Here is a 16,546-nt window from a genome sequence, read left to right on the forward strand (position 1 = left end):
CAAAGAGGGTCCCTGCCTTGAACAGAGTACACAGCTGTAAACTCAGGTCACTTATGGCAGACATGGCGGCAATCGAGGACACCTGGAGTATCATTTACCTAACTGTTTAGATGAGGACAGTATAGACGTTTTGTTTCTCTCAACCTCAACTTTGCTATTTTAAAACTATCTTAAGACTCATAAAATGTTGAGAAGGTGGGGAAAGACCTGTACACTTGAATCTGATCCAACTCAGAAGCAATGAACTACTTTATCACTATGCTTATTTTAAGTAGGTGAACAAACAGGGCCATGGTCACTGACAGCAAGCTTCAGTTTCTGGGCTCTGTAGAGAAGAGAAGCAGGAAAAGGATCCCAGGTTCTACCTGATGTGCCATTTAGAAAATCTCCATTCTGTTCTGAAACAGAGACATATCTATAACATCTCCATTTGGAAACTATGATTCAACAGTAGACACCCTAAGGTAAGAAGCTACTAACAGCTTTTACAGTGGACTGGCAAGTTTAGAAAATTGATCATAAACTTGAGGAACACGGAAGGTCAAGATACTACATGTCATTTCCAAAAAAAAATGAGTGTGAGGTGAAACTATGACTCTGGTTCCATCATGTATTTTTGTGGGGCGGGGGGACACTCAAAATCTAAAATCTGAAGGAGTGATGCCAAACTCATTATTAAACATCCAATAAAAAACTAAAGAGATTGAATTTTATCTTAAACCAACATCAGTATTTATTTATATCAACATATTTCTCAAACATGCTTTTGTTTTCTACAAAGGCATGAAAACAGTGAATGCATTGATACTCAGATGTAGTAAATCTACAAAATCATTCCTACCTGCTTAAGCCCCAAGATCCAAATTGACAAGTGAAAACCCACGTGGAAGGTCAACATGCAGAAAATCTTAGATCGCTTTTACTCTTGGCAAGACTTCAAAGAACAGCATTGACTATTTCCGTGATTTGACCACGAGGCAGTGGAGGTAATAGAAAGACCTCTTCCTCTCAACTTGTCTTTCAAAAAAATGCACAGAGCATTAATCTTCTACAAAGCAGCATGACTTAACCAAGGTGTAAATTAGCCTAAAAAAAAAATCCCTCTGACCGACAGAGAAGGATCCAGTTCTCTGCATTGTCAAAGGTAGTGGTTCTCAGCCTTGACTGAGCATTACACTTACCAAGGAATTTTCAAAATATCACTCAGGCTCCACTGCAGACCAAGTAAATTGGTATTTAAGTAAATGTACTAGGCATTGGAAGTTTTGATATACTGCCAGGTGATTCTTACAGCAGCCAGGACTAAAAACCACTGGAGCAAAGACTTATCACTTGGATTGAGAACAAGAATACATTCTGCAATCATGTTTTCCCTTTAGGTCATATTTTTCTTCCTACAATTTATAATTTTGGGAGGGCTACAGAAGCAAAATATCACTAAGCATTTCCCATTTCACAGTCAGGAGTAAAACACATTCCACCCTAAGATAAAACAAAAATGGTAGGGTCCTCTAAATGGTTTTAATCAAAAACAGTAAAATCGTGAATGTTTCCCATAAAGCTGGAAGCTCTAGCAAAAGCAATTTTGTCCACGGTTTTTGCTATACTACGTTAGAAGATTTATTGTGATGTTTGTAAACATGATAACAATGAAGCATTTGCTATTTTTCCACCATGAATAGACTTAGGCAGACTCAGAAATCTTGGCAGTTTTAAACTCTTCCTTCAGATATTGTGTTTTTTACTTGGCAAGAGAGACCCTCTCTTGCTTTTGTTGCAGGTAAATGTCTTCTTTCTGAAATGCTTCCGGCTCTGGCTCATTCTTCAGCAAGGCAAAGGACCAAAGAGTTTTAGGATCAGAACAGGATGCTCTCCTCCTAAGGGCAGAGTTTTCTGCAAGGAATCAGGGAACTGGATGAGAGTTGAGAACCTGCTCAGTTACCCTGGTGTTGGGAACTGAAACCCACAATCCAGCTCAACTGAACAAACATGTCCTCTTGACTATACTGAGCAAAACCCAGTGTTGGTGTCAGACTCCTCTGCTGGAGCCTTCTTAGGCAGGCTTGAGCTATATTAATTTTTCCTGCACTGTGCCAAATATTTTTACCAAACTGCAAATCCAGTGTGACCCCAAAGAAAGAAAAATATCGGAAATGTACAAATACAAACACATATCAGAAACCACGAGCTTAGCTATGTTGCTTTTCTGGAACGGTGTGAAAACAATTGCAATAAACTGTATTGGCTCTTCAGTTAATAGAAATGATGTCCAGAAAACCTTACATGAAATAGTAAAACAAGCTCCATGAAATAGGAATCCCACCTGTCTTTTCCTGTTTTACCCATAGGGCCCTGGTTTCCAAAAATGGAGAATGCTGAGTCAATATCTGTTAAATGACTGAGCTGTTATGAACTTGGAAACTGTCTGGTCCACAGAGATTACAGCTGTAATATTATCTCCTGAAAGCAAAAATCCGCTTACAGCTCACTCAAGTGTAAATGCTGCCCTATTAAGATAGTGCCTTCTTTTCGCTGGTCCACTAGCCTTGTCTACTACTCTTCCTCCCCCCAAATCCTGCATTTTGCTGGAATTGTGTTTTTCCATTCCAATTCAAAAGATGAATTGGAAGGGCCTGCCAGTCCCTTTCAGGTACCTGTTAGCAACATTCACAAAGCCCAGCATTACCCTGGTACAGTAGAATTTCTCATTCGGTTGGTATAAGGCTACTCCACTCTGAGAAATGGGGGCAGGAATGTGAAGGTGGTCACTCTCTGGAAGGAAGCAGCAGATATGACCCAAGGCAAACACATAGGCTGACCTATGTGACTCCTAGGCCCAAAAGCAGTAATGGAACCTACTTGCATCACACAGTTTCTTTTTGGAATCAGGATGAGAACTATCAAGAGGATGAACCAAGAGAGGGAAGAGCAGGAAGTAGTCCCACGGAACTTCTGTGAGCGGCATAGAGCAGCCCAGTCCATGGTTTCCTGAACACATACCACCTGCTCCTAAGCATTCACAAAGATTTCCATATTTCTTTAAGAAAGAAGCACAAAACACAGGACCACTCAAGTGCAGAAAACTGTGACCTAAGCCCCAAAACACATAATGATACTTGGTATTCTCTAAGGAGAGAAGTTTAATACTTAGTCTTCAGTGACTAGCATAATAATATATCAAACACTAGCTCAAAACAAACAAAATTGGAGCAGAGATAAGAAAAGTTTGAGGTAGATGCCTGATGTAAGCTTCCTTTGAGATCATTTCCTCACTAGATGGGTGATGCTGGACTGATTATAATGGGACAAAAGTCTATGTAGAGTTTGAAGCAACACTTTAAAAAGTATTTGTTCTCTTCTTATAGCTGGTGCCTTATGGGTGAAATGGATCAGGACTAAGTCAAAATAATAAAGCCAAATAATAAAAACACACCAAAGCTTAAAAATAGAACTAGCATATAAGCCACTTATGGGTATCTACACAAATTAACTGAAAACAGGATCTCCAAAAAAGATGTGTGTGCTCATATTCACAGCAACATTATACACATTAGCCAAAGAATGGAAGAAACACACAAGTGTCTAACCATACATGCCTGGATAAACGTAATGTGGAACACACAAACAATGGAATATTATTCAGGCTGATATTATTCAGGTTGATTCTAGCATGATATTTCTAGAAAAGAAATTCTGACATGTGCCACAACATGGATGAACCCTGTAGACATTATGCTAAGTGAAAGGAGCTAGTAATGGCAGGACAAATGCTGTATGATTCCACCTGCAAGAGTAGGCAAGTCATAGAGGAAGGAGAAGGGTGGTTGCCAGGGGCTGGTGGGCGGGTAGAACGGAGTTACTGCTTAATGGGCACAGAGTTCCAATTATGCGAGATGAAGCGTTCTGCCGATAGTGGTGACTGCTGCATGACAATGTGCATCTAGTTCCTGTCACTGAACTGCACACTCAAAAATGGATCCTGTAGTAAGATTTATATTTTGTACATCTACACCATTAAAAATATGGAAGTTTTATAAAAGCACTTTATACTCTCAACAAATTGTTCAAAAGCTAAAAAGCCAAAATCTCTCATGCTACTCATGTCATCAATTTCGAAACCTTTCTCCAGCCCACCCAGTAACAAGCTCATAAATGCTGAAATAAAATTAGCTCAAGCTGAAATAAAATTAGAAATGGATATAAATGTATTCTGAAATTAAATTCCTAAGCTGGAGCAAGACAAGAAAATATATAAGAATTAATACATAGTATAAGAATCAATCATCTCTGAAAGACCTAAAAGAAATAAATCAAAGAGGAGGACAAGAGAACACATAATAGAAATAACCACTGGATAAATGTTGGAAAATGAAGAAAAACCTATTTTTAAAAAATTATATTTTGTGGGAGTGGGTATTAAATCCAAGGGCATGCTACCACTGAGCTATATCCCTAACCCCTTTTATATTTTGTTTTGAGACAGGGTCTCAGTAAGTTGTCAAGGTTGGATTCAAACTTGTGATCCTCCAGCCTCAGTCTCCCAAGTAGCTGGAATTACAGACAACAACAACAAAAAAATCTTGGTTATAAACATTTATAAAATTTTAAATCATTAAATGTGAAATGACTTACACATATATGAATATGCAACTCAATTTCAATCTAGCTAAAATGAACTGGCCAAATACCTTTAGGAATTGGAGCTGAAATCTTCCTCCTACAATCAAGATCATCAGTCTGCTTCCCTCCTTCATTCGCAGGGGAGGTTACATGAACAATTTCTATCTTTTACTAATATGTAGAAGTCGCAGGATTAAGTGTTTAGTTGCTATGGTTCTAAAGTTCTGGTTATAAGAATGCTATCCCTATTACTTACTGAATTCAAGTGAAACAAAATCATTTTAGGAATATCTTGGATCTTACTCTTGCAGGAGGGTGTTGTAACACTAGTGTTTTTGTTTGTTTTTGTGGGTAGTGCTGAATTAAACCAGAGTCTTATGCATATACTCTTACCTCTTACCTCTCAGCTACATGCCTGGCCCCTTTGTTTTCCTTTGATATAAACAAATTACAATTCTTCAAACAAATGACCAGGTCACTAACTGTAATGTCAATGTAGTTTGGACTCAAATTGGTTATTTCCAGTACTTTACCTGGTAGTAATCTTTATTGCCTTTTACTCTTTATTCACAAATTGTGGTTGATAAGAAATATAAGAATTTCTCTGTGTGCTTAGGATTATATTTTCTGTATAATTATCATTTATGTTTTCTAACATTTCCCTACTTTCTTAATAACTTATAATCTTTTATAACGGTTATAATAAAGTGACTTTAAGATATTTTCATTAAAAAATAATAAACTAATGCCCTAAAAATTGAGTGCTTTACAATTGCTTCATTATTTCCCTCATATTAAGGTGTATTGTACAAGTTAAAAGTGCAGTAATAAAGGATAAAAGGTAAGATATATTAGGAAGAAAGGCATAATTCTAAGTATTCAACAAAGATTCTTCCATACAGGGTTTGTTGGCCTGGTCTGTGGGTAGCAGTGTGTCCACATACTAGTACACTCAATGGGGTGTACCTATAATCACTGTCACTGACTGCTAAAGCATTTTCTGCAGAAAATGGTTTTTAGTCCTTTTGAAAACCATGATTATAGATACCTAAAGATAGCAGATATGCCCTACAATGAACCCCAATAAATTCCTGTTCAGCTAGACTCTCTTTGAGTCTAGGTAGAACCTACAACTTGCTTCAAGACAAACAAGGATGGCATATATCATGTGATATATGACTCCAGATTAGCAGAGAGTTACTAGGGCAAGAGAGTCCCCTGCTGGCACTGAGGAGGCTGCCATGTTGTGGGAGGACCTATGAGAAGGTCACATAGCAAGGAAATGTGGGAAGCCTGGAGAACCTAAGAGTGGTGACCAGTTGACTGTCAGCAAGAAACAGGGACCCCAGTCAACACGCTAGGAACTGAATACTGCAAGCAAGCCCATGCCCTGGAGGAGGACCCAACCTCCAAAAAAGAAGGAAGTGCTACCCAACAGGGATATGGGTCTCAGCCCTGTAAGACCCCAGCAGAGAACACAGTTAGGTCATGTCCACATTGCTGAACCAGAGAAATATGAATGTTGTTTTAAGCTGCTATTTTTGTGGACATTTATTAGTCAACAATAGAAAAGTTGGCTGAAAAATTGGCTCTTGGTTATTGTGTATCAGCAGACACTGACCTAAGAACTGATCATTCAAAGGAATGCCAATGCTTCAAATTGTGCTGTCTATTCCTTTCAATATGGAAACACATTTTCAGAATTTTATAATGCCAGTGATCTCAAGGATATTCACATTTTGGTTTGTGGAATCTTAGCAATTTTTCTGTCTGGATTTCCAGAATGTATGCCACGTTCTCATTATCATGCATCTCTCCCATGGTCCCATCTCCTACCCTGGAAAAGTAGAAGCTGAGGGTAGAATCCCTGTAGTAATGAGCCTCTCATCAGCCAAACAACTGCTACTGCCTAAGGCCAGCAGCCTGAGGAAGAGCAGAGAGTGAAACAGAGGAGATTTCCAAGCACTAACCAGGGGAGAAGTACAGTGTAAAAAGAGCAACAGGCGTTTTACCATCAATTTCCCCACTAGCCCTCTCCAAAGCTGTTAGGTTCTCAACTTGAATTGAAAGCTGTAAGGTAAAGGAAAAGTGGTTAAGAAAGGTACTGCATTTCGCGTAAGACAAACCAAAGCAATTGTTTTTCAAAAACAAATTTATAGAAATTAGGTAAGAGAAAGCAAACACACTGCATTCTGATAGAAACTTGAGGTCACTCAGCACAAAACTTGGGAAAATATACAAAATCTCTCAGCAATTACAGACACACCAGTCTGGCCATACTCATTTGAAGTTCCCCTTCTCATCCCTGATGCCTGGATCACTAAGCCACCTTCTGTCTGACACCCCCAATCCCAGTACAGGGGATTGAACTCAGGGCCTTTAGCATGCTAGGCAAGCTCTCTACCACTGAGCTACTCCTCCAGCCCTCCATCTTCTTAATTTTACTTTGGTTTCCCAGGTATTTCAAACTCAGGGAAGAGGATGGTGGGTGACACAAGAATTCCAAACCCTGGAAAAGTCTGTGCCTCATTGTAAACTGAACTTTTAGCCTGGTTCACAGTACTTATACTGGGATTGTCACCCAAATCCAGTGAGGGTCAAAGTCTTGAAACAGAAAGACCTAGACCCAGCTTCTGTTACTGAGGTAGGCCAGGGGCCTCAAAAGACCCATCTATACCTCTACTACTAATGTACTAACACAAATAGCTTCTAATATTGGAACATGGTATCTCCAAATTCCATTTGTATATCACTAGAGATTAAATTAGCATATAAAAATAAGTTTTCTTTCAAAAATATCTGCAAATATAATTTCCACAATTGAATGATTTACTGTCTATCACTGAACCTAAGACACTGATTGTAAAATACAACCTTATTTTGTATATACATATAGTAAAAAAAAAAGTCCAACAAGATTTCTCAAAATATTAAAAGATCACTGATTATAAGTATATGCACTTCTAAAGACATTAAAGTATGGGGTCAAGGTATATCTTAGGATCAACAAAATGCAACATTAAAAATGTATTCCTGCCAGGTGTGATGGTGTAATCCCTGTGAGTGGGGAGGCTGATACAGGAGGATCACCAAGTTCCAGGTCAGCCTCAGCAACTCAGATCCTGTCTCAAAATTAAAAAAAAAAAAAAAAAGCTGGTTGCAAGTGTAAGTCAGTGGTAAAGAACTGCTGGGTTCAATTTCAGTTCCCCACCCCCCCAAAAAAGTATTCTTCAGAATATTTTCTGAAGAACATATTTAATATAGAGCATATGAAATTGGAATGAATTCATAAACAATAGCACATATGTAAAACTATTTATCATTTTTGTTTCAATTTGAAACAAAATGTGCTGCTCTAGCTGTCAACCTGTACAAACCTTAAAACTTAACGAGTTTCTCAATTTGGATCTCATCTCACTACTACGTCTAGAGTCACGGATCAAGTGACAACATAAGCCAGACCTACATCGAGAGCCCTCAGCCAGACTCATGTCTTAAACCCAGTCTCTTGGGTCCAGCTCTGTGTTCTCTGCCTAGAAATCAAATATGAAATGAGTCTTTAACAATCTTTGGTGCAACGATACAGATAAGGTAAAGTAATTAAAAGAAACAACTATCAGTTTCCAGAGATGATCTTTCATGAAATTTCTCTGCCCAACATCCCAGACAGAATATGAATGCCTGATAGTTGAATGGAATATCCACCCCACACATACTGCTTTTGTTCTAGTAGAACACTACCCAACTTCTCAAGGAAAAAAAAAAAAAAGATTTCTGTGTGCTCTGAAAGGTAGAGACCAGAAAACATTACCTAATCAGTCTATGACAAACAATAGTCTCATAACAAGGTCCTACTGTACCACAGCAATTGATACTTTGTGGGAAACACTGAGCATTAGAACACTCCAAATTTTCAGCATTTACTATAAGTGGGCCTGGAAACTTTGATCCCCAAAGCATGCTGAAATCTGCTAATGCTGCTCTGCCCTCTTTAGAAGTGGCATTTATTCACGGCAGTCAGTAAATAATTCATCTTCTCAAAGTGTTAGTCCCTTTTGTTCAGGTTTCTGGCAAGGTGTTTCACAGGGGAATCAGCAGTATTAACTGGAGAAGACTCAAATATTAATGTACTTGATAGGAATTGGGTGGAGACATCAGCTCTGGGTTCAATCAAAATATTTCCAGAATTTTCTGTGACAATATGTCTCATTGTATCATTCATTTCAACCACTTCAAAATCCATTTCATTCCATTGTTCTGCATCCTCCCCTTCATTTTCCTCCTCATAGTCATTTAGCTCAGAGTTGGAAAGCAAAGCCTTTTGGTCCTCACTCTTTCTGATTGCTTTTCGCTGGCGATCCAGAGGCAAAGTGGCTAATTTATACAGCACAGGAAATATAACAGCAGTGAATACTGATGACCCCAAACAGGTGTACAGAACTATTGGCAAATCTGGGTATTGTCCTTGAACAATTCCAATTACTGCAGGAATAGCCATTTCTCCAAGGGCAGCACCGACTACAAAAAAGGCTGCAGATTTCCCACTTACGGTTGTGTACTGCTCAATCCAGGAAACACCACTGGGAAATGTGGCTGCCATTGAGGCCCCATACACTGAAGTGGCAATCCAGAGACAAAGTGGACTCTTGTCAAAAAGCACCAGAAACAAAGATGAAGCCAGACTGCCAATGTTGCTCAACACAATCATGGTGCCAGGCTGTAGACAGGTAGCAAAGAAGATTGCCAGGCCCCTGCAGGCTGCAAAGGTCCCCCAGAAGATGGAGTTCAACCCAGCTGCTTCTCGTTCTTCCATGCCGGCATGGGTGGTGGCAAAGGAGAAAACATAAGAGCCATATGTTACCTCTGCTCCAACATAAAAAAAGAAGAACAGGAAAAGGAGGCAGAGAAGGCTCTTGTGATATTCAGCTCTTCGATATCCCTGAGCAGATGCTTTTGATTTTTCCTGCCTTGAGCTTTTCTTGAAAAACAGAGCAAACAGGAAGACAGACACTATGAAGATATAAGTGCCAATAAAAGCGTAAGCCCACAGGAGATTCATGTTATCAGGCAAACCAAACAGAGAGGCTGAGTCAGCTTCAGATGATCCATTGGTGGCTGGAGGCTGAAAGTCAGGCTCTGTGTGGTTCTCAGCAGACACTGTGGTACCCAAGGCCAATTTAGCCAGAAGTGGAGCCAGAAAGGCACCTAAGGCGAAACTGAAGTGTAAGGCCTGCATGTGTGGGGCTCCTTCATCCCCCCAAATATCCAAGATGAGGACATTACCACCTGCCAGTGAAAGATGGGGAAATCATTTATGTTAAATAGTTATCCCGTTTAAAGAAACAAAGCAAAACAGGTCTTTACTATCAGAAAGAGGATAAGTCTGTATTACATGACATGAGTTTTTTAACAAAGTTATCAAACACCATGCTTGAGTTAATTCTCTGATTAAGGAACTCTAACCTACTACCACCAGAGAGCTGTCTTAGAACATCTCATCTGCATACATGGAATTCTACAAACTGGTAAACCACTACTTCCTAGAGTCAGGCACATTAGCAAAGCTACTTATAAAAGAGTGCCAACATCATACTGGGGGGTACATTCATATGCCTACTTATTTGTAACTATTTTAAATTTATATATTTAGTTGGAAAATTTTTACCATCAGCAAGTGACAAATTACCAAAGTTTTCTATACTTGGAATTGATGCCACTTGAGGAATGTTATTTATTTATTAATGAAACAGATGCAAAACACACATTCAGGAACCTGAATACTCCAGGCCTCTGGTGTGCCCATCATAGGAAATGAGAACACATTTTAGCATCTGTTCCTACACCGTCTGAACACCTGCAAGGTGAAAGGCCAGAAGCGTCAGTCTTTGACTTTTTTTTTAAATCAGTCTCAGATAAACATATAGTAACACCCTGTAATTTGCAAACAAACTAAGCCAGAAGTATAAAACATTTCTCCAATCTATAAATAACCTTAGAGTAGTGAAGGGAGGCATAGAAAGCCAGATCTGGTGGTCAACACATATCACATGTTACTTAGCAGGTTTTCAAATACATGATGATCCATAGAGAAGTTCTACTGTGAAAAAACAAGAACTTTTGAGAGAGAAAAGAAAAGCAAGCAAACTAGTACCCAACATGGGTTTCTCTTAACTCAAAAACCAATGTGCATTTTAATTGGAGGCTGCTTCTATACTTCATCAGCCAAATAATGGTTCCACACTTGTTTTATCCTATTAAACCATCAATTCCTCTTATACTACAATGTTAAAATTCTCTCCCAATATAAAATCTGCTCACCTGCACAGTATTAGCCACAGGAGAAGCTCCTTCCCTGTTTGGATACAGTAAATCACTATCTCCCACAGAACAAAATCCTTTATGTTAAATTCATAGTTGGCTGCTCAAAAATCGGTGCCCTAACTGGCAAGAACAGTAGCTGTTGGACGGGTGGATCTAAGGAGATGAACTCATGACCTAAGTTCATGTCACTTTTTCCCCCTGGTTTTAGGGCTTGAACCCAGGGACACTTTACCATTGAGCTACATCCCCAGCCCTTTTTATTTTGAGAAAGGGGTCTCAATAAGTTGCTGAGGCTGGCCTTGAACTTGTGATCCTCCTGTTTCAGCCTCCCGAGTCTCTGGGATTACAGGTATGTGCCACCAAATGCACCATAGTCCATGTCATTTCAAGAGCAATGCGAGTGACAGTTTAATATCATTTGATCTACTTTTCTAGTAGAAAGTCCCCACTCCCATAGATGACACTAGAGGGCTCACTAACCTGTATCCAGAATGCCCATTGAAACACCAATGATAGACATCATGAGAATCAGTAACACTGCTGCCTTGCAAAAAGGAATAACATAAAGACCAACTGTGGTAGCCAACAGTGAAGACCCTGAGAAGAAGAGTTAAAAGTCAATTATAAAAAGCAGGAGTCATGCAAAAACCTGGGTCAAGGAAACATCATAAACACTTCTGAAAATGCAAAAGTAAGGTCAAATTTAAACTTGGTAATCATGAGTAGATGAGAATTAGCAGCTGCTACAAGTGATTTTGTCATTTAACTATTTAATAAACTTTATGGATGATAAAATATAAATCACTATGACATGATTACAATTCAAGTACTGTTGATAATCAAACTAAAAATTATACCAGAACAAAAAATTTTACAGCAAAAGAGACAGGACAAAATTATTTACTTACATATTTCACATTTAAGAACCTAAAAATATATCTGGATAGGAATTAACGGTGTATAAAAGCAAAAGTAAAATGAAATAAATAAAGTATTTTGTAATAAGACCTTACTAAATAAACTAGGGAATAGGGAACATAAGAAATAAATTCTTTCAACTCTCACTGCAAAAAAAAGGAAATTCTTTATTCATCAGCAATAAATTAGTCTCCTTGCTTCCAAAAAAGTTTTATCACATTAATCTAAATTTTCTTTAATCATGTTGCTTTACCAAAAAAAAATGTTAAAACTTTTGCCATCTACTTCCAAGGTGAGTAGAGCAATCTGATGCCATCAGTGACATGAGGCAGCAGGGACAAAAATGTAGCCTACTTCAGTTCACTCAACATGCTCTCCCCGCTTCACTTTCAATCCAGAGTCCGTAGAGCTTGGGCAGATTCCAGGAGCTCATTCTGAGGCCGGAGGAGATCTGCCCTACACCCCGATGAGCAGAGAGAGCTATTTGAACAACACATGCATGATCCTACAGTGGTACCTAAATTACAGTGAAAGTCAGGAAGTCTAAGCATTGCTAACACACACATGGGACGGCTGATCTGTTTCCAGAGGATCCAACACAGGTTTCCTATGTCAATAAAAGAGCAGAAAACATGGAAACTCAGTTTCTATGGAGAAGACACAAACACCACTCTTTTCAGTTGTCAACCACTCAGCAGCTACTATTTTTCATATTTAAAGTCATGTTCTAACATGACAGCAACAAAGAACTGCAAAGCAGGGTTTACTTACCCAAAAGTAAAAAATGATTCATACAGTCAAAAAGAACTCCACCAATCATAGAGCCACACAAATATCCAGAGGCACGGCCCACAAAAATGAGAGAAAGACTGCTGATGTTTCTGTTCACATTCCTTGCCAAATCTTGAAACGTGGGTCCCAATATAGCGATACTCATTCCCTATAATACAAAATGACAAACCTTTTTTACTTATAATCTTTAAAATAATGTCTAAGTGGTAGTTTTTTCCACTATAAAAAAGTGTGAGGGGGATTACAATGTAATGAAGAATACTTTATGCCCTATAGTCAAGAAAAATGAACAACACTACTATTAAAGCTATAGATCCATGGGTTTTCTTCTATTTAACTCTCAACTTTTTAAATAAATTATTTAGTTCTTTGGGCTCCTTGAGGCAATTCTGTTTAGTTTTTTTAACAATACCTTAAAAAATTATTCTGCATTAATAGTTAATAAGATGTAACAAAACTATCCTCGAAATGCTTTGTTATTTCATATACTACACAAATGAATAGAATAGGAATTTAGTTGCTAAACATTTAAATTCTCAACACATAGAAATATATTCCCACTTTAAATGTTGAAACAGTAATAATAGTAATGTTATTTAAATGTTGAAATAGTAATAAACAGCACCCTCTGAACTACCCATATGCAAAATGTGTGGGAGATTAAACAATTTGAACGTTTCTAACATACATTTTGCTTCAAAGAAAATCCAAAGCCATCAGGAATGTGGTTTTTTTAAGATTTTCTGAGAAGAGATCATATACATGTATTCAGAATGACTTTAACAATAAAATGTCACTAGGACAACTGGTCAACAAGAACTAAAGATGACAGCTGGTTTTCAGAGGAAATTCACTGGACCCTTTTTAAAGTTTTTGAGCCTGAGGGTTGGGTAGAGGGGGTGTAATCCAACTCACTGGGCAACTTAGGCATGAATATCACCAGTTCAGGGTCTCCCTGGGGCAACATGGTGAAACCCATCTCCAAGAAAAAAGAGAAAGAAAATTTTTTTTTCTAATTCATCTACATTTCAAGGATAACTGATTCTATTTGCACTTTCTGCTGTACATGCAGGGTGTACCCCCTGTCCAAACAGGAGTACTCCAAGACTAAGGACTTGGGTATGCACAGGCCCAGAGCAAGCATCAGGAACAAGGAAAGAAGCCTGAACACTGGTCTAATGCAATTACTTCATGTCTTCAAAGGACTTACAAGACCTGGTGCACAGTGAGGGCTCACCAGGAATCTGCAGTGATTTCTTTCTCCTCCCCAAAATATTCTAAGAATATTGTGGCTCAGACTGTCTGATATACTAAGTGACCAGAAGTGACTCTCCGCAAAGGACAATGTGTTAACAAGAACTAAGGGTTACAACTCTCCAGCTTCCAAAATTATCACGTTTGGCAAAAAGGGTTTGGCAAAGCTGCATCTAGCCTTGCACTATGCTCCAAGAAAATCATGTAAGGATGTGAACCCTTGATATAAATACGACTGTGAGTGGAGTAAGATGTTCCTGGCTCCACTGCTTATCCGTCTGTGTGACACGGAAGTCACTTTGCTCTCCTTGCAAATTTTCCTATCTGCAAAATTAAATGGTTGGCTTAATTTGATCAGGGCACTAGAAAGAGTATATCCCAGAAAAATCAGCTTTTCTTTGTAATCATGTGAGGACTGAATGGGTAGGGTGCGCAGTCCTGTGCACCGGCGAGAGGTATGAAGGTTTGCTGCAGTCGTTAAACATAATAGGAAAATTAGTTCCACACTTGACAATACCCCCCCACAGGTGGAATTGTGCCCGTTTTCCAGATGACCAAACTGAGGCAGAGGCAGATTAACTAATGAGCCCAAGGTCACACTGCGCGGGGGGGAGAAGCCAAGACTCCAACCGTGAAGGCCACTTGCTTTGCAGGGCGCCTGCTCGCGCCCGGCCAGGGAGGGTCGCTCCCACAGCTCTCACCAGCCCCAGGAAGGCGGCACACAGGATCGCGGTGGTGAACCAGCGCAGCACGGTCCGGGCCCGGCTGCTCGGCCGGGAATCCGCCACAGTCTCTGGTTCATTCGCCTGGACGTCAGCCTGGAGGAGCCGCTGCCCAGCAGCCGGGGCCCCGGCCCCACGGAACTCCAGTTCCAACTCCAGCTTGGAGGCTCCAAATGGTCTCGCTGCAGTTCTCTGTTCAACCCAGCTTCAGGTGTTCGGAGGTGAGCCACGGTCCCGCCCCCCGCGGCCCGACAGCCTCCCAAGGTGCCGCCTCCCCTCCGCCCAGCAGGAGAGAAGCCCGGGAAGTCGGACTCCGGGAAGCGCAGGTGTTGGTGCGCAGCGGGCATTTGCCCTCCAGATCGCGCTGAGCTCGCGCGGGTCACTTGACGGAAATGAAGCCTCTAGCCAACCAGAACCGCGCTTCAAACCGGAAGTTGCTCCAGTTGCCTAGGAGACTGGATGTCTGACAGGCATCGCATCACACTTAGTTGAACTTCCTGACGCTGGGGGACTGGCGCCCCGAGGCGGAGCAAACGGAAGCTGCAGCCTCTGAACAGACAAATCGGGAGGTAAGATGCCCCTGAGAAACAGGGTATAAAGTGGCAGGATTGCTGGCAACTATGGGCCAAGGACTGCAACGTGGAACCTCCACCCCGCTCCCCGGGTCTCCTAGGAAACACTGGGAAACTGCGAGGCGCGGTGGTACACGCCTGTAACCTAGTGACACAGGAGGCCGAGGCACAAGGCAAGCCTCAGCAACTTAGTGAGATAGTGAGATCCGGTCTCAAAATTAAAATAAGTAAAAAGATCTGGGGTGTAACTCAATGGTATAGAACCCCTGGATTCATTCCACAGTAACTAAGCGCCCCCCCCCCACACACACACACACAGACGACAAAAAGAAGATAGGAAGACCAAAAGTCTTGCCTTCATAGAGCTTTTCAAAATCACTGCCCTTACTCCTTTGGTTTTTCGGTGTATTGTACATCTTTCAGTCCACAAATATTTGTTGAAACTCGTGTAAGTTTTCAGTTCCACTTTGGCCCCATTTACAGATAGGGATATTAAGGCAGAGAGAGTAACGACCAAACAACTTGCCCAGGGTAGTCAAGGAATCAGTGACCTATATGAACAGTGCAACAGTAGCTCAATAAAGCAAGCTGGATTCAAAACTACCCACAACATACAACTGCCTCAATTCCTGTAGATAATTACCATGTTGTGAGGAAGTGGAGCCATTGGCAGTATTTCTGACAACAGCAATCAACTGAATACTGCCAGCAACCACGTACCCTGGAAAAGCTGTCCAAGCTCCAGTAAAGAGGCTGCACTACCCAACAGTGATCTTTGTCCTGTGAGACCCATAGTAAGAAGCACAGTTAAGTCATGTCTACATTACTGAACCAGAGAAATATGAATGTTGTTTTAAGCTGCTATTTTTGTGGACATTTATTAGTCAACAATAGAAAAGTTGGCTGAAAAATTGGCTCTTGGTTATTGTGTATCAGCAGACACTGACCTAAGAACTGATCATTCAAAGGAATGCCAATGTTTCAAATTGTGCTAAGTCTATTCCTTTCAATATGGAAACACATTTTCAGAATTTTATAATGCCAGTGATCTCAAGGATATTCACATTTTGGTTTGTGGAATCTTAGCAATTTTTCTGTCTGGATTTCCAGAATGTATGCCACGTTCTCATTATCATGCATCTCTCCCATGGCCCCATCTCCTACCCTGGAAAAGTAGAAGCTGAGGGTAGAATCCCTGTAGTAATGAGCCTCTCATCAGCCAAACAACTGCTACTGCCTAAGGCCAGCAGCCTGAGGAAGAGCAGAGAGTGAAACAGAGGAGATTTCCAAGCACTAACCAGGGAGAAGTACAGTGTAAAAAGAGCAACAGGCGTTTTACCATCAATT

At 40.3% G+C, this 16,546-nt stretch overlaps 1 protein-coding gene across 2 annotated transcripts; it reads right to left on the reverse strand.

Annotated features, from left to right (window-relative positions):
- Nucleotides 1–719: 719 nt before the first annotated feature.
- LOC124988196 (sodium-dependent glucose transporter 1B-like) lies at nt 720–14,973 on the reverse strand. 2 transcript variants are annotated; one of them, XM_047557472.1, is made up of 5 exons: nt 14,607–14,973; nt 12,631–12,799; nt 11,422–11,538; nt 8,432–9,906; nt 720–1,893 (listed from the first exon to the last, which is right to left on the reverse strand). In XM_047557472.1, exons 2-4 carry the CDS (start codon nt 12,794–12,796, stop codon nt 8,666–8,668), a joined length of 1,524 nt encoding a protein of 507 aa, XP_047413428.1. In that variant the 5' UTR covers nt 12,797–12,799; nt 14,607–14,973; the 3' UTR covers nt 720–1,893; nt 8,432–8,665. The 2 variants fall into 2 exon arrangements, with proteins under 2 accessions (XP_047413428.1, XP_047413427.1); XM_047557471.1 differs by having other exon boundaries at nt 6,633–9,906.
- Nucleotides 14,974–16,546: the final 1,573 nt, after the last annotated feature.

The sequence above is a fragment of the Sciurus carolinensis genome, chromosome 7 (assembly GCF_902686445.1).
Source record: "Sciurus carolinensis chromosome 7, mSciCar1.2, whole genome shotgun sequence".
NCBI lineage: Eukaryota > Metazoa > Chordata > Mammalia > Rodentia > Sciuridae > Sciurus > Sciurus carolinensis.

Bases quoted from the DNA above. Each gene is read 5' to 3' on its own strand.
- LOC124988196 (XM_047557472.1), bottom strand. From the start codon at position 12,796: ATGAGTATCGCTATATTGGGACCCACGTTTCAAGATTTGGCAAGGAAT. The intron at 11,539-12,630 runs GTAAGTAAACCC...TCTTCTTCTCAG, and splicing joins GAATCATTTTTTACTTTTGG to GGTCTTCACTGTTGGCTACC. The intron at 9,907-11,421 runs GTTAGTGAGCCC...TTTCACTGGCAG, and splicing joins AATGGGCATTCTGGATACAG to GTGGTAATGTCCTCATCTTG.